At 42.0% G+C, this 23,262-nt stretch overlaps 1 protein-coding gene across 3 annotated transcripts in view; it reads left to right on the plus strand.

Moving 5' to 3' along the window:
* The window catches only part of HELZ (helicase with zinc finger), a 115,592-nt gene that overhangs the window by 19,188 nt on the left and 73,142 nt on the right, over positions 1 to 23,262 (plus strand). For all 3 annotated transcript variants that reach the window (XM_029079693.2, XM_029079694.2, XM_039914243.1), the window contains exons 4-7: positions 10,833 to 11,060; positions 15,597 to 15,633; positions 19,713 to 19,837; positions 22,479 to 22,535. In XM_029079693.2, the coding sequence (XP_028935526.1) occupies positions 10,851 to 11,060; positions 15,597 to 15,633; positions 19,713 to 19,837; positions 22,479 to 22,535 (429 nt within the window). In that variant the 5' untranslated portion in view covers positions 10,833 to 10,850. The remainder of the gene's footprint in view (positions 1 to 10,832; positions 11,061 to 15,596; positions 15,634 to 19,712; positions 19,838 to 22,478; positions 22,536 to 23,262) is intronic.

Here is a 23,262-nt window from a genome sequence, read left to right on the forward strand (position 1 = left end):
ACATAAAAGCCTCCCTTCGAAGACTGAGCAGTACTGTGAGGTTATGGGCCCAGTCGGAATCTGTGGCAATCGAGGGAATTTATAGAAGCTGTACTGAGTGCATTGCCCTGTACTCAGTGCTTGAGAAAATACAGTATACCAGAATTGGTAGACACCATCCCTGCCCATAAGAAACTTACTTTCTACAAGACTTCATGTTCCTTCTTAAAATGGTGTGGAGTTCATTGAAACCGGAACATTCATTCATTCATTCTTTCAGTTGTATTTATTGAGCACTTACTGTGTGCAGAGCACTTTCCAAGTGCATGGGACACTATGGTATAACAGTGAAAAGACATATGCCCTGCCCGCCGTGAGCTTACAGCCTAGAGGGGGAGATAGACATTAATATAAATAAATTACAGATATGTACATAAGTGCCGTGGGTCTGGGAGAAAGGATGAACAGTTTACTACCCCCTGTGTTTTCTCCCCTAACCACAGTTGGAACCGTGCATTCACACCACGTCCCTGGGATTTTAGAACAGGACTCCTTAATTGGAGAGGTCCGTGTTCTGAGCCATCCAGACCGACCTGGCTTCCTCACTGGCCTGGAGCTCCCCGGTCTGCCTATTCCTGAGGGATTCATTTCTAACTGGCTCTTGGGTTGTAGCTAATGTAACTACTGCCGGACAGGCCTATCTATCCCCAGGCAACAGCTTGGCGCACCCTGTCAGGGCCCACACCTCTGCTGCTATAACATGAAGGGATGGTGGCCCATTGCTAAACACTACAGGGAAGCAGCAGGGACTACTGGAAAGAGCAAGGACTTGGGTGTCAGAGGACTTGGGTTCTAATCCTGGCTCTTCCAGGTGCTTGCTGTGTGACCTTGAGCATATACCTTCACTTCTCTGCACCTCAGAATCCTCCGCTGTAAAATGGGGATAGTATACCTGTTCTCCCTTCCACTTAGCCGTTGAGCCTCCTGCGGGACGGGATCTGTGCCCAACCTGTTGAACTTGTATCTACTCCAGCATTTACCACAGTGACACATAGTAAGCGCTAAACAAATGCCATTAAAAAACAAACTACCGAGCTCAAAGCAGGAGTGGAGCACCATCTCGGGCGGGAGGACCGCAGTACGCCGACTGTCTCCTGGGTCCTGTATCAACCAGTGGTATCTATCGACAGCTTACTGTGGACGGAGCACTGTAATAAGCGTTTGGGAAAGTACAACTGAGTTGGTTGCAAGTTGCTTACAGCCTACTCGGGGGTAACCCTTGCTTCTCGTGGCTCGGTGGAAAGAGCACGGATTTAGGAGCCAGAGGTCATGGATTCTAATCCCAACTCCACCACCTGTCAGCTGTATGACTTTGGGCAAGTCACTTAACTTCTCTGTGCCTCAGTTCCCTCATCTGGAAAATGGGGATTAAGACTGCGAGCCTCACATGAGACAACCTGATGACCTCGTATCTACCCCCAGCGCTTAGAACAGTGCTCGGCACAGAGTAAGCGCTTAGCAAATACCAACATTGTTATGATTAGATTATTGAATTCCTCGCAGTCCGATCTCATGGCTCCCCACTTTTGGAAAAACACAGGTACTGGTAGTTCTGCCAAAACATCTAGCACAGCAGTCTTGGATTCCCACCCATCATCCTCTTTGCTAATAGGACACTGCCAATTCCACAGTACCACTCTGAGCTTAATGGTCTCAGAGCAACTGACTGCAGGAATCACAAAGTGGGGTCTGTTGCCAAAGCTCAGTTTAAACCTCTGGTAGGTGGGGGCGAATCTACCTCCCTGGATGGGCTATTTGATTCAGCCACCATAGGGCAACCGGCTTCATCAGAAACACCACCGGCTGTTATGGTCACTGCATCTTTCCTAATAAGAAGAACTAATGCTATACTGCAGTAAGATTCAGAGAAGGGCAATCTGAACCATCAAGAGGCGGGAGAGGTTTTCATACGAGGTTAGGTTGTGGACTATACATTGTCAGCTCCTCATGGGCAAGGATAGTGTCTGCCAACTCTGTTGTATTGTACTTTCCCAAACGCTCAGTACAATGCTCTGCATGCACATAGTAAAAATTGGATAAATACCATTGATAGATGAAAACCTTTGGATTCTTCAGCCTGGGGAGTTGACTGAAGCGAACAGTGTTGAGGGTGTGTAAACAGGGAAGCAAAGTTGTGCACCAAATACCAGAACACTTGGACTCAGGGACACTGTGTATTTTTTGAGGAATTTTTTTTTTCCTCTTGGCAGGCAGCTGGTTTTCTAACTGATCTCTTCAATTAAAACAAAGCCTTTCAGTTAACTCAGTTAGTTAACTTTACTCTTCAATTTATGTGATTGTGTATCATTCATAGGCTTTCAAAGTAAATATTTAGCAAGTAGGCTAATAATTTTATTTAACTTAGAGCTATCCAAGTAGTCAATTGGAGTTACTGAAGCTAACCTCCAGAGTAGTGAATAATCCTAAAAATTGTGTCAGTAAAGTGGGGCATATTCTATGGTTCTGACAAAGAGAAAAATCTTCCGTTGCTAATCATGGTTGGTATAGAAATGATCTACTTTTAATACAGTGTTATTTGCATTGAAAATTAATACTTGTTAGCTAATTTTGTAATGATTTGTTTTATAGTCATTCGGTCTTATTCACTGGATGTTTACTGTTTGCAGAATATTCTACTAAGTGCTTGGGAGAGTACAATACAGCTGGGTTAGTATATACATTCCCTGCCCACAGTGAGCGCACACTCTATATAAATGATTATTCATTGTTCAGCATAACTTTTAGAGGTTTCTTGGATCTTTTAGCCCTAGCTAAAGAGGGCTGCTTTACAGTTCATTTTTCTTGGTATTAATGTCAATTGTTTTTGAAGAGTATTGGTGTTTCAGGAATTCTTGTGTCTCAGGCTAAAATCTGTCATGTTCACAGTGTTGCATTTCCCATGTGACTTTTTTTCAACTTTATCTGATTTCGCATCAAGCATTAGGTATCAGAAGATCTTCTTACCCTGTTCCTCTCATATTTTCAGAAAATGAGCTTGGAAAATGAAAAAAAAAAAGCTTGGAGAAAAATATGAATTTGAAAAGTAAATGTAAAGTTTCAGACATTTCTGGAAAACCATTAACTGTTTAAATCAGCACCCAATGTACTTTTCTGTTTAGCAGTTTGTTCTGTAATGACATTTTCCGTACTCTGGTTACTAATAGATAGGCTTTTATAAGGTTCAAAAATGGCAATCGGCATCAGAGGAATTTAGTATGTACTTTGTAAAGGGCATTCTTCTAAGTATTGAAGTAAAAACGACTTGTTTAGTCTTCATTGTCAGGAAATAATTCCCTAAGAATAGTCTGTCAGTTTATATTTTAAACTCTCTAAATAGATTTCTTGCATTACCACATGTCTTACTCCATGTCTCCTGTTTAACTGTTGGCTCTGTTTCAAATGTCTACCCAACTCTGTACCCCCTATACCTCCAATGCAAGGCCAACCCAGGCTCTTGGAGCACAGGCACTTCTGTACTTAGCAGTTTATACACCCTAACTCCTCCACCTGGCCATCTTTCATTCTCTCTCCTGTCTGTAATTTATTTTGTGTCTCACCTCTGCTCGATTGTCAACTACTTGAAGACAGGGAATTAGTTTTCTAATTACTATACTCTCCAAAGTGCTTGGAACAGTGCTCCTCATACTTACATCTACGTATAAGCTAGTGTTTCCACTGTCTATAATTTATTTTACTGTCTGCCTCCCCTCCGTAGACTGTAAGCTCCTTGTGGGCAGGGATCCTGACTACCAACTCTGTTGTATCGTTCTTTTCTAAGCACTTAGTAGAGTACTTTGCACACAGTCAGTGCTGCGCTCAGTACAGTGCCAGACACATAGTACATGCCTAATAAGCACCATTATTATCATTATTACTATTGGAAAGGCAGAAATATTTAAAGACAAACGATCATTCACCCTTAATCGTCATTAAGGACGAGAAGCCTGGTTTTGTGCCAGGTATCACTCTGAGACTTTGACTCCTGAGTTGGGAAGTAAAAAAAGTAGTTTTCCTGGTGGGCTCTCAGAGGGGTCGTTTGGGAGAGTTGCGGTGTAATTTGTGATTAGGGAATCCCTATGAACCTGGCTGCTAAAGGCCGAGGGTCCTCCAATCTGAGACTGTTCTTCCTGGGATTATCGTCACCCTTATTGTTGCTGAGTGTCCACAGGGTGTCTGGCATTGTACTCTACAGAGAGTAAAAGGCAAATTTCCTGCTTTGAATTTGTTCCTTTACTCTCAGCTACTCCTTTAACTAGCTGGTTTAATTGGAGAGAGAGAGAGAGAGAGAGAGAGAGTGTGTGTGTGTGTGTGTGTGTGTGTGTGTGTAGAGGTAAGAGGCAAATAAAGTTCTGTGTTTGATGTGTTTTTCTTTTTATTTAATTACTTATAGTAATTAGAGATAGCTGACGATCTAAACGAGAACCATTTCAGCCTTTTGGGGTTTTCTGGCAAAGGAGAAATATAGTAATAATGTTTACTGTTATGTATATGAGAGTCTTCCAAGAGCTTTTTACATATGGACCACTTCTTCTCATAACGTAACCGTGAGTTTGTTAAGCCCTGGTGGTTGTGGAATGGGAGTGATGGGGGAGAGTTATTTTTACATATTTTTTTTGTGTGTAGAGGCAGGCAAAAAATCCATACAATCAACGGTATCCTGGATTTAAACCCGAAGGGATGTTAGTCCCTTATTTTTTCCCAAGTTACCTGATCCTATTTGTGATTGTTGTGTTATACTCTCCCAAGCACTTACTACAGTGTTCTACACACAGTAGGTGCTCAATAAATACCATTGATTGATTGATTTTTGCTCTGAAAAGAGTTTGGCTTTATAATGAACAAGCTCTTGAGAGTCTGCAAAGACACCTATTTTCACGAATTTATTGATTGGAGAGGTTGTATTCCGGTTATAGAAAATAGTTGCTCATGAAACTCCTTTCCTGTTATACACATATGAAAGATTCAAATCAGTGTAGTTGTCTTATTTTGGAGGGATCATGAGCTTCTTGTAAAGAAGTTAACCAAATTCAAAAGTAAACCTGCTTGCTCATTTGGCTAATTGCCGCTTTTCTGCCAGTGTTTCTTTATAAGGTAATCTTTTGGCTTCCTACAAAGGAAATGCATCTCCCGGATGGATTATTTCTTCCAAGGTAACATAAGCAAGAATTTTAAGTGGTAATATTCAAAATATGTTGAGGAAGGCCAGGAACAGATCTGAATTTGTAGCTGTGCAGTCACTGCATACCCTGGCCCTTAGACTTCAATGCAGAAGGCCAGCAAACCTTGCTTTGGGTGAGACTGACTTCAGGCATTCCTCCTTAGGGGAAAAAATTCAACCACCACTCAACTGCATATGAGTCAGGATATCACGTTTTATCGTATAGTATTTATTATGGGCTTACTGTGTGCAGAGCATTCAGCTAAGCACTGGGAAAGAATATATACCACATCTGATCGATGCCATATAGAAATTTATTGGACTGCCCATTCTCCCCAAACCTAAAGAGTTTATGTGGGGGCCACTGTGGGACTCTAGGGCCATTAATAATAATAATAATAATAATAATAATGATATTAGTTAAGCACTGACAGTGTGCCAGGCACTGTACTAAGTAAGTGCTGAGGTTGGTACAAGCAAATGGGGTTGGACGCAGTCCCTTATCCCACTTGGGGCTCACAGTCTACAACCCCATTTTATAGATGAGGTAATTGAGGCCCAGAGAAGTGAAGTGACTTGCCCAGGGTCACACAGCAGGCAAGAGGCAGAGCTGGGATTAGAACCCGTGACCTTCTGACTCCCAGGCCCAGGCTGCTTCTCCCCTCCCGGGTCCCTGTTGGGTCCCAGCCGGGTCCCAGGCTGGGCTGTCCATGCCGTCACCACATCACACTTTGTCTTCTGTCGCAGTCGCCTCACTCATGTGCCATCGGAAGTCGGCCCCGTCCTCAGCGGCGGGACCGTGGCAAAGTCAGAAAGGCAGGGTGCACAATCGTTCACCTCTCCCTTCTTCCCTCTTTTCCCCAGAAGAACATCATCGTATTCAAAATATCTACTGCTTTTGCTCACCCCCTCTCTAGGGTGCTACTGATTTCATCTCTCTCCTCCCGCACTTCTTTTTGGTGCTGGACCAACTAGCCGGCTACGAAGTAATTCTTCAAAAGCATCCTGAGAAACATGCCAAGAAGTGGTTGTTTATATCAGAGTAAATGAACTCAATGATTGTGTTGTTTGTGGCCTTTTGACTCCCTTCCCTCCCCCTGCATATCCAGGAAGGGGAACTGATTGCATCGCTTTCTACACGAAAACAGACAAACCTGTAGTCCCTCACCCACCTTTCTTCTAGTCAGGCATCAAGGCTGTCTCGTTTTTCAAAAAGTCTCCATGCATCAACAGTGGTATTTAAAGCGGCTGGACCTGTTGTAACGGAGTGGAGGGAGTGCGGCCTTTGGAAGATTTAACCCGGTTTGTTCCCTAGGAAAGAAACTGTTAATTAAGTGTTGCAGAAAGGAAAAACCATCTAACGTGCCATTTAGCCGGGGTGGATCGACGCCCAAGGTGGCAGCCTTGGGCCCCAGGAGTTGAGGGCCCCTGACGAGCACGTTAAGTAACATTTAAAAACTGCACAAATGCAACCTCCCCTTAAAACCTGATGTCATATAAAGGAGTTTCTCTTGGAGCTTAACTTGAGAGAGGACCCTCAACTGTCTTTCTCTTGCTCACCAAGGAATTGAAGCAGCACTTGGGTTTATGAAGTGGTTTCGCCATGGCAGTGAAGGAGCTCCAGTTTAGGGACGTTACCCTGGGTCCCCCTAATGGGCTCCGAGTTGGGTGGAGTCTCCAAATTATGTTAATCTCCCCCCCTTCCCCAAATTTACTGTCTACTCTTTACACTTAATATCTGACTCACATGCAGCGTTTGCCTAATTTAAGAAGTTGAAGTATTGGCTGGAGGCTGGGTTGTTGGAAGATTTTGTTACAGTTGCTCTTAATCTAGGAATAGTTTCTAAATACAGTTGTACTTTGAAAAACTAGAGCTGTGTCAGAATCAAGTCTTTAAACCACTCTAAAATTAAAATGTTTTGTGCCATTTCAAGTGATTTTTTTTTTGTATTTGATTCACTTTTGTGTGGATCTGAGCTTAAAATTTTCACTTATTCTTCAGTCAACTAATTTTGACAGCCTCCTGTGAAGCTTTTCCTTTCTTAAAGAACATTTGAAAAATTGTTTTGAATGTTCCTAAAGGGAGACAAGTGCTTTAGGTTAACAATTGCCAATCTAAGGTCCACTGAGGTTTGTTAAAATAAGAGTTTACTTTATAGGGACACACCAGTGAATTCACTTTCTCGCAGTTGGTTCCACTCTTCAATTTAGAGAGCCTGTACCAATGTTTTTAGAAGGGACACAAATGTCAGTCTTAATTTAAAAAATGTTATCATTTGAATGATTAGAACCCAGGTGGGTTAAAATATTGCCTCCCCTCTGGCTGGATCTGGCCCACCAATCGATTCACTCCAGCCTGAATCTGAGCCACAACCTGGCACACCAAGACCCCGGATTGTTTCCGCGACCCGCTGGAAGCCAGGAAGGAGCCACCAGGAGCGAAAGTGGCTGCACTTGGCCATTACCCCCTCTTTGCTGGGAGGGTGGGGCAGTCTCACCACCTCCGAAGTTCGAACTGGCCCTCTGCCGGAAACAGTTGTCCATTCCAGGATTAGAATGGGCCCCTTCAAGTCGGCAGAGTATATTTTCAGTGGCAGTGCCGGGGTGAAGCAACAGGCTATTCATTTCCTAGTCTAAGTCTCTTTTGCAGGTAAAGAATTTTATGTTGTATCTATTAAGTCACTGGCCATGTTCAGAGTCATTTGATCAAAGATCAGCCACATAAAATGAAGTTAATTCCAAGCACTCTAGACTGTATGCTCTACGTGGACAGGGAACATGTCTACCAACTGTTTTACTGTACTCTCCCAAGCTCTCAGTAGAGAGCTCTGCCCCCAGAAAGCACTCAGTAAATACCATTGATTAATTACCTAATATAGTTTCAGATTTTTCAACAAGACTGTCTTAAAAATCAGAGATACTCTCATTGAGAAATATTGGAATTTTTCCACTCTTTTCATTGATAAAAATTGAAATTTACCATTTCCTTTGTGTGATCAATAATATTAATTGCATTGATGGCCATTTTAAAAGGCACTGAAAATTCCATTGGATTCACAGTAGGTGAAGAGAAAAAGCAAGGAACTTAGATGATACACTGATTATAAAATCAACTTCTGAATAATGAAGAATATCCATAGATCACTTAAATGTACAGCAGAGTCTTGGAATATATTGTATTTAGAACTGGCCATTTTAGAACTTGCTACAACAAAGATAGAAACATTCTTTTAGTGAAATGGTATAAGTGTATTAATTGAATTTAAGACAATCTTATTCAAGTCAGGTTGGTGAAAGTAGCAAGATTAGAAGTAAAGGGAGTTTCTTAGGGTGGAACATTTAATATATTTTTAGAACACCGTAGGAATTATGAGTTTAACTTGGATTTTTGAAAAGGTAATATCACCTTGTGAGAGAAAATAAGGAATTGTTCAAGAACCAGGCTACTTTCAAGAAATGACTCATAGGAGGCAAGTCAGAGATGGCAGAGATGTTAATTTAAGATGAAATTCTCTCCTGTATTTGTAATGCTGTAATTAAAAACCCAGTGTAATAGTGGGCTGTATCAATTACAGGAGTGTGACGGACAGCAATCGGCCAGTATTTCTGCTGTATTTTGCATTGGCCAGACCCTTGTTGGAGTCTTGAGTTGGCTTTTGGTCACTGCCCCTTAAAAGGCTGTGGAGAAACTTGAGTGAGTCCAGAAAAGAGTGATTCAAAACAGTTAAATACCTGGAAAATACATCTTTGGAATGCAGTTTTTCAGGAAAACTTTGGACTATCAAGGGAGATGGTCAGGTCTCCAGCTATATAGATCTTTAAGGAAAGAAAAGAATATCTTACCATTTCTCAGGAGGTTGGGTAAGGTGACCACTTGAGACTCCTTCAGACTCTAGGATTCTTTGAAATTCTCTGTGCTATCAGGAGCTTTTGTGATGTTGTAAACATAAAGAAAAGGTCACAGTAAGGATTTCCTCTTTTGGGCATTTAGAATGAAGCCCAACTAAAACAGTGTTCCTGGCCTAAATGTGTCAAGGTAATTCCATCTTTGCAGAATGGAGAAAGAAGCTCAATTTTTGGTTTGCTTCCTTTTTTTTCTTTTTTTTAAGATTGCTTATGTGTTTGTGTGTGTGTGTGTGTGTGCATGCGTGCGCACACATGCTGGCAGTTAAATGTTTGGATAAAATTCTTATTAAGACCAGCATTTTTAATGTTAAGTCATTTTGCCAAAATTGGTTTTACTAATTTTTTCAATCTTTTTTTGTTAGTCCCAAATCCTCCTACAAATGTAATAATTAGGACACACTCGACATCATTTGTGGAGGCGGAGGTGAGAAGGATCTGTAAATGTGAAACCCCATTGAGGTTGTTTGAAGTAAAATGAATTTCAGTGCATCTTAAGTTGGCTAAAAGGGGATATGTAATTTTGTGGAGATGCCCTTTTGTCTTAAAGTAAAGAATGTCGGTGAAGTCATGGTTGTAGTTGATAGAGACACAAAGAACCAGCTTTTCATTTTGAGTGTGAACTGAACGGTGTGGAACTCTAGGGAATTCGAGGTTCCGGGGGGATTTTAGAGGGTTGTGGCTGGGTTTTGGGGAGGAGCACCTCCTTTTTCCTGAGTGGGTGGATCAAGAAGGCTCAGGTGTCTCTTCCAACCAGACCAACCACCTGCTCGACCTCGGAGCCCTGTATTGCCGTCTGAGCCCCATAGCAGCCTCGAGCTGGTCTCCAGAGTCCATACCTAGTTGGGCTGCCAGACAAGGGAAGTGCCAGAGAAATGAGAAGTTAAGTCTTGGCATTTACCCCTCAAGCTAGTTCCTATCTCATTCCCAGGCGGACTAATCGTGGCTGCCCATCTCGCAGTTCCTAGAAAGAATGGAGGGGTTGGCCCCAGTGGCTTCACGCCCATAGGGCCAAACACTGAGGACGCGGTCTCTCGTCTTAGTGGAGGTAGTACTGTGTAGCGATGGAAGAAATCTATCCCTAGTCTATCCCTAGTCCAATCTGTCCGTAGTCTATCCTTAGTCCAGTCTATCCCTAGTCCAGTCTATCCCTAGTCCAGTCTCTACCGCTGCATTCTGAATGCATACTGCATTCTGTTAGTGATTATTTATTTCTTCTGTGAGCAGTATAAGCCAAATGCCAGCACCATAGCAGTGGTTCTTTTAGAAATGCAAGCCACCAAATTAACAACCTAAATTTTCTACAGGTATTTTTCCACATTTTTCCTTTGATCTTGAAAGTCTGAAGCGAGGTGAGCAACAAAGGCCTTCCTAGGAATGTTGGGTTCAGAACAGTGTTATCTAACTTCTTGTAGAGAAGAGTTTTGACATACTGATATAGAGGAGCAAAGTGTGCAGGCTGGGTCATAGAAGGAAACCAGGGAGGTAAGGTAGGAGGGGACAAGGTGATTGAGTGCTTTAAAGCTGATGTGAAGGAGTTTCTTTTTGATGTAGAGATAGATGGACAATCACTGGAGGCTTTTCAAGAGTGGGAAAACATGGACTGAATGATTTTGCAGAAAAATTATATATATCTTTATCTGAATATAAATGGATATAGGTAAAGACACACACATTTTTTTCTCATCCTTCTCTTGTCTTTTCCTACTCCCCTTCCCCCACTTCTTTTTAGGATTTCTGTCCCTGAGTCATGGCAGACAGAAGACCTGAGAAGTCATGTGAACAAGCATGTGAATCACTTCAAAGGCAGGACTATGAAGTGGCAATAAGGCACTGCACAGAGGCGCTCCTTTCCCTTGGCCAGTACTCCTTGTCAAACTTCGCCGAGACGTGCCCGTTGGAGATCGAGCGCATCAAGATTGAGAGTCTTCTCTACAGGATTGCCTCATTTTTGCAACTTGTAAGTGAAAGCGGGTTAGTGATCAGTGTCATTTATGGTGGCTAGCACCATGCCTCAGGAAAGCAGGGCTTGAATTACTTGTTCGATGTCATTTTTGCCAGTATGTGGGTAGTCAAAAAGCAGAGCTGGTACTGCCATCTGCTGGCTTGGATTTGAGATTTCTAGGTTTCCTGCATTGTTGACTACTTTGTAGATGATTGCAGTTTCTAGGGCTTCCATTCACAGTCCTGGAATATAGGTATTTTGTGGAGAAATGAGCTCTTCGAGAACAGTGACTTGGTCTTTCGCAAGCCCTTTGAGAGCTAAGAGAAGCACTTGACACCGTGTTTCAAACAAGGGCAAACTGAAGTTTCTAGTACTGTATTTCTCCAACAATCACACATATTTATTGAGTGCCTACTGAGTGCCGACCACTGTACTAAGCACATCAATCAGTCGTATTTATTGAGGGCCGACTGTGTGCAGAGCGCTGTGCTAATCATTTGGGGGAGAGATTTAATTTAACTGTGGTATTTTGCTAAGCGCTTATTAGGTGCCAGGCACTGTTCTAAGCGCTGGGGTAGATACAAGCAATTTGGGTTGGACTCAGTCCCTGTCCCACGTGGGACTCCCAGTCTCAATCCCTCAGTCCCTGTACCATGTGGGGCTCACAGTCTCAATCCCCATTTTACAGATAGGTAATTGAGGCACAGAGAAATGAAGTGACTTGCCCAAGGTCACATAGCAGACAAGTGATGGATCCGAGATTAGAACCCATGACCTTCTGACTGCCAGGCCCGTGCTCCATCCACTACGCCATGCTGCTTCCTAGTACAGTACAGTACAGCTTACAGAGTACAGAACAGCTTACAGTTTAGAGAGGGAAGGAGACATTGATATAAATAAGTAAATTACAGACATGTACATAAATGTTGTGGGGCTGAAGGGGGGTAAATAAAGACTTTAAATCCAAGTGCAAGGGTGATGCAGAAGGGAGTGGGACAAGAGGAATCGAGGGCTTAGTCGGGTAAGGCCTTTTGCAGGAGATGTCCCTTTAATAAAGCTCTGAAGATGGGGAGAGTGAGGGTGTGTTGGATTTGAAAAGGAAGGGTGTTCCAGGCCAGAGGCAGGGATGTGTGTGAGAGAACGACGGCGAGATAGACGAGGTCGAGGTACAGTGAGTAGGTTGGCTTTAGAGGAGTGAAGTGTGCGGTTGTAGTAGGAAATCAGGGAAGTAAGTTTGGAGGGGACAAGGTGATTGAGTGCTTTAAAGCTGATGGGAAGGAGTTTCCGTTTGATGTGGTGGCTCGGTGGAAAAGAGCCTGGGCTTCGGAGTCAGAGGTCATGAGTTCGACTCCCGGCTCTGCCACTTGTCAGCTGTGTGACTGTGGGCAAGTCACTTCATTTCTCTGGGCCTCAGTTCCCTCATCTGTAAAATGGGGATTAACTATGAGCCTCACGTGGGACAACCTGGTTACCCTGTATCTCCCCCAGCGCTTAGAACAGTCCTCTGCACATTGTAAGCGCTTAACAAATACCAACATTATTATTATGTGGAAATGGATGGGCAACTACTGGAGGTTTTTCAGGACTGGGGAGACGTGGACTGAACAGTTTTGTAGAAAACTGATCCGGGCAGCAGAGTGAAGTATGGACTGGAGTGGGGAGAGACAGGAGGCAGGGTGGTCAGGAAGGAGGCTGAGGCTGATCAAACCAAGAGGAGGACCTCCTCCTTCTCTTGAAATTAGATGTTTGCTTTAAAATGGTAGTGTGAGCGTAAAGTACACTTTCAGTTATCTGCATTAACACAATCAGTCAATGGTATTTATTGAGCACTTACCATGTGCAGAGAACTGTACTAATTAATCACTTGGGAGAATACAGTAGAACAGACTTAGCAGACCCATTCCCTGCCCATCACGAGCTTACAGTCTAGAAATGGAGGCAGATATTAATATGAATACATAAGTAATTTATAATATATAATTTAAAGATATGTACATAAATGCTGTGGAGTTGGGGCAAATAGAAGAGTCCTATTGTGTGGGAAATGGAAACCCAGAGCCACTCACCTGTCTTTAAAAGGTAAACTGTTCTTCAAGGCCAGGACTGTGTCTTGTAGACTTTTAGAATGACTAGGCAAGTGCAAAAAGTAGCACGGATTATCCTCAGGAGCTGCACTGAATCCAATCACAAATGGATCCAGTTTAGCGTAAGGTAAGTGTCTGGGAGCTTAATTCATGAAAGGTAAGTTTGGGTGTGTGAATGTGTTTGGGCATCTTGTGTAGTTGTCTGATGATCTGGGTCGCTGTCCCTTCTCTGGCTCGCTCTCCCTTGTGCATCGTCTATGCACTTCAACCTGTGACCTTTGGACTCTTGATACCACTCCCACCCCCAACCCCACAGCACTTATGTACAGATCTTTGTATTATACATTGTTCGTATTAATATCTGTCTCCCCCTCTGGACTGTAAGCTCATTCTGGGCAGGAAGGGTGTCTGCTAATACAGTGCACTGCACATAGCAAACACTCAACAAATGGGATTGTTTGATTGACTGATTGACTGGTTGTGTGTCTGTGTAGGGGGGAAATTGTTTGTGGGAGTGCAAAGCACAATGATGGAGATGATGAAAGCTTTGTGTAGAGTACTGTAGATTTCAGTATTAATGATGAAACTACCTGAAAATGATGGATGAGGCAAAATGAGATAACACATTTAAATTTGTGTTAGCATCAGTAAAAATGATAATGCAGACAGAATGTCCTTTAATGATTACCATAGTGGTTAGCACATAATCATCACTAAATAGATACTACCACTATAAGCAGCACGAAGAGTATGAATGTATTTTTCCTATGTAAGGTGGATTTTTTTCCCTGGTGCTCCAAGATCAGATTTGGTGGGTGGAAGTTAAAATACAGGGTTGCCATTGTTTCAGAGCAATATGGTAAATATTAAAATCTTTATTCACGTTAACAGACACCATTTTAGAACTGAAACATTTCTGGCTTCCTTCCCTTTTGGAAAATACACCGCTCTGTTCTTTTTAGCATTAAAACAGTGTCTATTCACACCATAGGCTGGGAAGCTATATGGGGTCAGCTACCTTCCAGTGCCCTCCAGCAGCATAGCTAGGTGCTTTGGGATTCCCGTCCCCCAGGTCCTGGGGAAATGGGGGAGACTGTATGCTCCATGTAGGGGCAGGGGTGTTTGTAGACAGGTGGGAGAAAAGAAGTTGGTGTTGAGCAGAGGGGTGGCTAGAGAGGCTGAAAAATCACCATTTCCCCCTGGAGGTAACTCAGAAGTTGAAGGTCAGTGCTAGACTCCTCTCCTGGCTGAGGAATAGCCTCCTGAACTCCCCAGGTTGGGCCACCCCGACCTAAAGCACGGGTCCAGAAGTGTAGACTTTAAGACCCATGATAGTCTCCTGCTGTTGTGGAAAGAACCACCCCCATGCCCAAATCAAGAAGAAAAGTTCCATGGCCCAAATGGGAGCAGCAGCATTAAGAGAAGACAAAAAGGAAAACTCCAGTTAATGCTGCCACCGCAATGAACGGATTCCTGCAGTTCTTGGCACGGTCCCTGGTGGGAGCGAGAACTCTGGGAAACCAGCGGTGGCAGTTGTGGTGGCAAGAGCAGCTGTAGCTCCTCTTTTTATGGCCTGCTGCCGCGCACCTTCTGCTCGGTGGCGGGCCTTCCCTTCTCCACCCCTGCAGCCTGCAAGGTGGATGTAGGGCCAAAGCCTTGACGATGGCCTGGTGAGCTGAGGAACGCCTGTCCCCGGTTTACACATGTAGGGTGGGCGCCCTCGGTAGCTGGGCGTCTTCCACAAGGAAAGATCTCTCTCCCATTGTCAAGTCCGTTTTGATATATGTGCTTTGAGCACGGGGGTGGATCTAGCGGGATGGAACCTCATTCAAGATCTTAAGAACTCTAAGACTCTTTGTAATCAGAGTTAATAATTAGAGTGTGTATTAAGCGCTTACGAGGTGCCAGGCACTGTACTAAGCACTGGGGTGGATACAGGCAAATTGGGTTGGACACAGTCCCTGTCCCACATGGGACTCCCAGTCTCAATCCCTATTTTACACGTGGTGTAATTGAGGCACAGAGAAGTTAAGCGACTTACCCATGGTCACACAGCACACAGATGGCGGAGCCGGGATTAGAACTCATGACCTTGCGACTCTTAGACCCGTGCTCTATCCACTACGCCCTGTTGCTTCTTTATGTGGAGAGGAGGCTGTTTGCAATGAAACCTCACATGCCATTTCATTGAGCGAAGGCTCTAAATCGCTTTGAGGGCGGAGGGAGGCTGGTGAAAAATTGTGAGCAGTAAAAATGCTTCTGAGAAATGTTTTTGAAACACAGTTCCACATTGTATTAATGTGTATCATTTTAGATAATTAGTCGCATATTTTTACCATTCAGCAAGTGCAGTGTGAGTTAACCTTTTCCACATAAATCTTAGTTACTGAAATGTACCAGTGGATAAACTAACTGTTTATATTACATTAATTTAGTGTATTTCTAAAATTCTTCTTTCAATTTTCAGAAAAATTATGGGCAAGCTGATGAAGACTGTAGGCACGGTACGTTGACAAATTAACATTCTTTCTAGAATTGGAAAGCATCGGTTTGCTATAAACCTTGAATGTTTAGAGTGAGTTGATAGGTTTTGCTTTTATTTTTCTAATTTTAAAACTGACTTTCACCCATCTCAAATTACCTTGCTGTTCCGCGTACCTGTTTTGGAGAGAATAATTTCATTGCCATGCCAAGTATTAAATCAGTGGATGGTTAAAGACAGATATATGTCATCTTTTGGGGAAGTGGCAGGATTTTGATCAGCCTTTTCTAGAGAGTTTCAGACAACAAGGAGGCTTTGAATAAGCTAGAGAACTAACCCATGTCGAACCAAAGGTGAATGTTTCCCACCTAAAAGCGACCCTATTCTGTTTTAAAGATCGCCTGAAAAAGACTGATGGAACGGGCCACCGTCCCATCAGATTTATCCTGTGTTCCCTTGACCTGGCAGGAGGTGTGATTCTTAAAGAGCAGGAATTGTGTCAGTCTCAGGACAGGAATCCTTCCCTGCCAACTCCCAAGACTGGAGTAGGGAGTGAGAGTTGGTGGTGTAGGGCTGCACGAATGTGCATTCCTACCGCCTTGCTCGGTTTACCCAATGAGGGGCCTGAACAGTTAGAATAATTTTGTAGACCCTGAATATACTACAGCCACATTCATTTAGAGAGGACCTTTTTTCCAATTAATGTCCCCTCCTACCCCCCAGTTTCCTTTAGAAAGGAAAGAAACGTTTTTTTCATTTTTCTTAAGCCGAATAGAAAATGAACAAAATAAGGTAAGCCAAAAAATGGGAGAAGAGAACTTGCCATTTGTACTAAATTATTTGTGTACCGGCTGCTGTCAACGTACAAAGGTCGAAGGGTCGATGAGCTAGCTTGGATAATGAAGAGATCCCTTCTTTTTGCCTTTTCTCTCTCTCCCACAGCCGTTAGTGGAACATTTCAGGGCTCATTAGCCCCTCCACGCAGAAGGTTACCAGGGAAAAGGCAAGAAGGTCAAACTCAAATCAGATTTTTCTACTTCTCTGCAACTCCTATAAAACTTAGGGAGAGGGGTTAAATTAACACCTGCCCTTGATAATGGCATGGATTTCTTGAACCTAGGTTTTTGTGATCCCATAGTCCCACTGATAATAACATTTGACTGTAATGTACTAAGTCACATGTGGCACTGACATTCCAGATTGCATGTGCAATACATTTATGGTTAACTGGCATTTGAATAGTGGAGACAGTTCAGCCAGAACCATCTGGTTTCTATCTCTCATCCATTAGGACATCTTTTTCAATGAGAAATGTCTGTATTTCTCAACTTGAATGTAACTGCTCTGTGCAAGGAGCAAAAAATACTTCTTCCGATGATAAATTAGTGTCCCGAGTCTTTTCAAAACAAAGGTTTTTAGGTGGTTCCTAACTGTATAGGCTTACTATTTATAATGGTTTTAAGTTATTTTTTCATTCATTCATTTAATTGTATTTATTGAGCACTTACTGTGTGCAGAGCACTGTACTAAGCGCTTGGAATGTGCAATCCGGCAACAGATAGAGACAATCCCTGCCCAGCAACGGGCTCACAGTCTAAAAGGTCTGTATCTCACAGTCTACATCACTGCCAGGCAATTGCTTTTTATTTTCTTCCTATAATATTGAATAGAATTCTGTTGATCAGTTGAAGTGGAGGCGGAATGTATGTGAAGAGTTGATTTTTTTGTTAGAAGGGTGATGTCCAAACCCTTTTCCCCCATATCTAATACTTTTTGAGAACACTTTGGATAACAGTCTTCACCCTGATGGACATAGTGAAAACAACAATACCCCCTCCCCCCCAAAACCCAGCCCCCTAACAAATCGTAAGATGACCCACCCATAGTCCTTTTGATTTTTAACAACAGTGAATAAGTACTAATAGGACTTTTCTCTATAGTTTTTTCTTAAGAACAGTTACATTAACTCATGTTTAAAAAGAAGGGCCCGTGGTAACTGTGGGCCCTTAAAATTCTTTCTGATCGCAGGTTTAGATATTTATAGTAAAAATTAAAAGTTAAGATAAAGCATATTGGGAAATGGGGACTGGCGGTTTTCAGCAGACTAACACTACTTGACCCCGTGCAGTTAAAGATGAAAAAAATACATTATTCAAGATTCTACAGTTTGACAAACATTATGCAAACTGTAATGCATTTTTCTTAGTATGTTTAAGCAATTATCCTTTTCTCCATCTCTGGAAACGTTTCTAGGAGTTTCATTATGATTATATGAGTAAGCGTTCGCTTTAGGCATTTTGTGATCTGTGTTGGGCTTCAGCTGCAGATATGAGCAGCAGCAGCTTTGATGTTTTTCATGTGGTAATTCATGAGTAATGCATGGGAATAAAGTGTCTTTGTATTCACATAACTCGTGGAAGAGAGCAGCCCTGATGGATGATGTCTTAGATTTTATTGAGCCCTTAATAAATTGAATTGGATGCTGATGTTGTTAGAGTGTCAGTGAGAGGCAGTGGATACATACTCATGCAAATATTTAAACTAGAAGGTGGAGAATTATTTCTACAGTATTTAAAAAACAATTTTAATTTAATTCTCCAAATGATCAGCTCTTTTCCTCACTGGCAGAACACAGCCATCCCCATTTTCACAGTTATCTGCCTCCTGTACTGGTTATCGGAGCTTGCCGCCTCCACTATCCTCTCTTTTTGTTCCCTCGGGTTTCATTCGGGTAAAAATAATTAGAGTTGTGTACCGTATTTTGTAGGGTAATATCTTGTGATGGCACCTTTAAAATCAGATGTATTTTGGTTATACTTAAATTTCCATGCTGAACCTTTACATAAGTCAAATTAGTAAGTCCTTAAATCATCTTTGGTTCTTCCGTTCTCCTTAATTAACCTTGCTGAATTTTAAGAAGGGTAGCGTTGAGGATTGCACTTTCCATGATGAGACAGTCACGAAGGCCAGCACAACCTATAAGAAACTGTCAGAGTTTGTAGGTAGCTAGGTGTCAGGTTCCAGTCCCAACTGGAGATCTATAGAGATGTTCAACCATGAGACCTGGGCCTCACACGTACACCCTCCCCACTTCCTTCCCCCAATCCACTCCATTGAACATCTTCACCACTCATTTATGGGCTATACTCACCTCAAACAGCAAAATAGTGTCACAGACAGTGAAGTCAATCCCCTGGCACTGAAACTATGCTCATCTCAACACAGTTACTCATAGTGGGATGTAGGATGAGGATTCATTCATTCATTCAATCATATTTATTGAGCGCTTGCTGTGAGCAGAGCACTGTACTAAGTGCTTGGAATGTACAGTTCGGCAACAGATAGAGGCAATCCTTGCCCAACGACGGGCTCACGGTCTAAAAGGGGGAGACATATAGCAAAACCAAACAAGTAGTCAGGCAGGGTACACTTCACTGCAGCATATTATAAATATAATAATATGATAATAAATACAAATATACTGCAGTGAAGTGTATCCCTGAATGTGGGTGGAACTGAAAGAGCCAAAACAAGGCCATGTAAACATAAATATAAATAGTACATCATATATGTAGTACAGCATGTAGTATATAAACATCTATATGTATAGAGATGTATACGTGCACATTTAATAGTGCAATAGTGAAAGCTGGAAGTCTGAATATAGACACTTTTCCATGGGCTATATATGCAGGGGAAAATGGGGAGGGTTTATTCATACTTCCAGCTTGCACTTTTGCCACCTGTGGGAGGTAACGAAATCTCTTCCCGAGGCTCCGAAAAGTAGGATTGGTTCCTCTTGGTGACAGTAGTCTGGGATGAACCTTGCAAGTGATTCAAGTAACCTCTCAAGATTGTCTGAAGCATAAGATCCCTTTGGCCCGGGAGAATGAAGAGAAGTTTGCCACTTTCTTCCCAGTACAGGCCACTGCCCAAAAACACAAAATATATGATTTCCTCTTGAAAAGTAAGGATTCCAATATTGCTTAACTCTGGGGCTAGAATCAAGGTAACTTCAGGGTCAAGGGAAAGCATATTGAATTTGGTTAAGAATAACATGGTCATGTAGATGGCTAATGACTGGAATTGTTTTCATTGCAGTGTTGGGAGAAGGACTGGCCAAGGGAGATGGTTCTTTCCATGCAGTGCTTTGCTGCATGCACCTTAAAGGAAAGCTGCAAATTGTTTCTAATGTTCTCACCAAATCACTAATGGGGGAGTCTCTGGTAAGTTGCTGAGATCCAGTCCATGCGCTTGTAACAGAATACAGAATCAAGATCAGACCTAATGAACACAGGGGAAGAGTTGTTGGGGTTTTTTTTATCCCCCGTCAGCTGATTGATTATTTGCCTGTTGCAAAAAATGTTTTTTGATCAATCAACAATAATTCATTTGAATATTAAGTCTTAAGTTGTTGTTATCTATAAGCATGTGAGTTCTTTTTCAGAGAGCCTTATTATAACTAGTTGAGAATTGAAATCCAATCATTAAATTTGAAAATCCAGAGAGTAAACTATGAATATTTCTTTACAGAAGTTTAACAGAGCCCAGAGTGTACATTTACAGCTCTTTTAAAACCAATCACAGGCCTTTTTAGTGAATTGCCAGATAAGATACTATTTGTGGCTTATCTAAGAGCTATTTCATTTTAGAAAAATTACTCTTATTCTTAATGTACAGGTATTTATTTTCTGGAGTTTGGGGAGTGAGACCTTTCTGGTGAACACCAGATGTTGGAGGAAAAGGATTGTTGCTTTCCTTGCCAGTGCCTAACTTGAGTGAAATTTGCTATTATTTTTCAAAGAAAAGTTGGTCAAAAAAAATGGGAATATGAAAATGATATACCCAGCATGTGTTTCCCTTGCCTTGTGTATTTCACATCACTTTATTGAGATTTAATAGAAAAGTCTCATGTAAAATTTGTCATCATTGAACAACAATTGTTCAAGACCAAAAGGCAGATTGGCTGGGAAGATGTATGTACTAATGATGAATGGGAAGAGAACCTATCAGTGTAAAAAAAAAAATTGTAAAATGGGACCAGTAGATGTTGGAAACCTAACACTTTTTTCTGAGGGCTGAGAAATCTGAGTGCTTTTCATGTAGATTATTTAAGTTGACCAACATGTTTATGTTGCTGCCATGTGACTGATGGAATTAATTTTGAAAATAACTTAATTTTCAGTTATATCTCCCAAGAGCTTGCACTGCACTCTGTAAGTGCTCAATAAATACTATTATTTATTTTGTTAGGAGGAATGCACCTGACTCATAGCTTAAAATAGTTCCTCTAAGGTAGTTTCCAAAGTGGACTTGATTGTGTGAGCTTATGAAGTGCTAGGGTGCGGTGTGGCTGGCCTCTATCGCTGAAAATCGTAGCGGGAAACTTAGAGAAGAGTGCAACAATCACTTGCCATTATGGGCACCCTAATGGTTATAGATGTGTAATCTCAGATCTCTAACTTTCTGTCTCATAACCAATTTGTGACTCCCCCTCAGATAGTTTTCAGAATCCTTCTTGAACCTACTGATATTCAGCCTGTACAACATTTGGCAATGGATTCCACATGTTTATTCCCCACTGTTTGAAAAAATGTTTCCTTTTGTTTGCTCTGAGTCTCTATTAGGCCTTGCTGTGATCCAGATCAGTTCACGGGTCACCCAAGTCAATTGATTTTCCCTGAATAGGCAAATACATTTAATAGGCTTTGGGGAAGTTTTCCAAGGGAAAAGGACAATTCACGTTCAGTGGTTGTGTTTGGTAAATGATTAAATCCTCATCATCATCAAAGGTATTTATTGAGCGCATACTGTGGATGGAGCACTGTATTTAGTACTTGGGAGAGTGTAATACAACAGAGTTGACAGACACTTTTCCTGCAATCAGTGTCTAGTTTCTTTTGGTTGTGAAATCTAAAAGTTGCTGGGTATTATCTAACAGTACTTTTGTGAGGGGAGCCTAGCTCTGCATCCTTTTGTTGACAGTAGAAAATTCATTTAGCTTTTTCTTCTTCAGCACCATACTTGAAACCCATCTCTGGCATTGAGCCTCCTTCTAATAATAATAATAATAATAATGTTGGTATTTGTTAAGCGCTTACTATGTGCAGAGCACTGTTCTAAGCACTGGGGTAGACACAGGGGAATCAGGTTGTCCCACGTGGGGCTCACAGTCTTAATCCCCATTTTACAGATGAGGTAACTGAGGCCCAGAGAAGTTAAATGACTTGCCCACAGTCACACAGCTGACAAGTGGCAGAGCGGGGATTCGAACCCATGATCTCTGACTCCAAAGCCCGTGCTCTTTCCACTGAGCCACGCTGCTTCTTCTGACTTAACACGCTATATTATAGTTATTCTGTAAGTTACCTATAACTCAATAAATTTAATACCTAACGTAATATGCTTTCTAGGTTTGTGACTATCTCTTTCATATTTTATATCACTGCACATCTTCATTATTTTGTGGTGTTTGTTCTTTCTAGCCCATTAGATGGTGAACTTCTCAAGGACAGAGATCATACCTTATTCTTCTAATTGTAGTTCTGAAAAGTGCACCGTAGTATGATTTGCCCAGGGTATATGCTCAATAAGTACTATAGTTGATAAGTAATGAAACTTATTACAGGCTCCAGTGCTGGTTTGGGTTTGTAAGAGATGAAAGTATGCCAGTGTATTCCGTGCCCTTTCTGTTTGCTGAGTTGCATATATCTTTATGAGATGAATAACCTAATCATTTTAACTTCAAAGATTTCTCACATGAGATAAACCTGAGAACCAAGTGAATTGTTGAAGTCAAATGTTTTCTAAGAACTAATATAGTGATTTCCTTTTTGCAATTCCATTTCCTTTATCTTCCATTTCCAGAACGGGATGGTAACGAAGGATTTGACCAGACTAAAAACACTTCTTGCTGAAACAGAGGTAGACAAAACATTTTCAATAAGTCTTTTATTGGGACGATTGTGTTAGTCCTACTGGTAGGAATTTGGTGGCAAATCTTCGAAAAACAGCTCTTTCTGTGTGTCATTTGGGAAGCTGTAGACGTGTGCCCCTTGTTATGTCTCTTGACCATTCATCTGGCCCTCATCTAGTGGCCATTTTCCAGTAGTTGTTTTTTCCTGCATCCTTAGTCTCTCATGTGATCCCTTGTTTCTCATCAAGGTTCCCCCTAGAAAATTGGGCTGTAAATCAGGTGGATAAGGCGTAAAATAAAGCCAACACTGAGGCCACAAAATCAGGGAATGAGTAACTCTTGGTGAGAGGTGGGTATGGGAGTCCGAATGAGCAATACGATGAAGTGCTGTCATATTTTCTTTTCTGACTCAGTCTTCCGTGAGACATTCCGCACTGGGTCAGGACCGTGGTTCATTCAGCCTAATATTCTGCTTCTCGGCAGTTTCTCCAGAGAACTCACGGAGGAACAGTGGGATGGTTGCCTTTTTTGACATTCATCCTCATGATTAGGAATTTATCTTTTAATATTTGTAACTCTTCTGTCTAATAATGCCCTACAGAACTTTCTGCCATGAATTTATCCAAACCCTTGTTGCAGTTTCCTGGAATGAAGAATTCCCTATACATATGAGATAGTTTCCTTTGTCCAGCACATACCACCTTCAGGGCATACCCTGTAGTTCTGGTGAGGTGG

Source organism: Ornithorhynchus anatinus, chromosome 15 (genome assembly GCF_004115215.2).
Source record: "Ornithorhynchus anatinus isolate Pmale09 chromosome 15, mOrnAna1.pri.v4, whole genome shotgun sequence".
NCBI classification, from domain to species: domain Eukaryota; kingdom Metazoa; phylum Chordata; class Mammalia; order Monotremata; family Ornithorhynchidae; genus Ornithorhynchus; species Ornithorhynchus anatinus.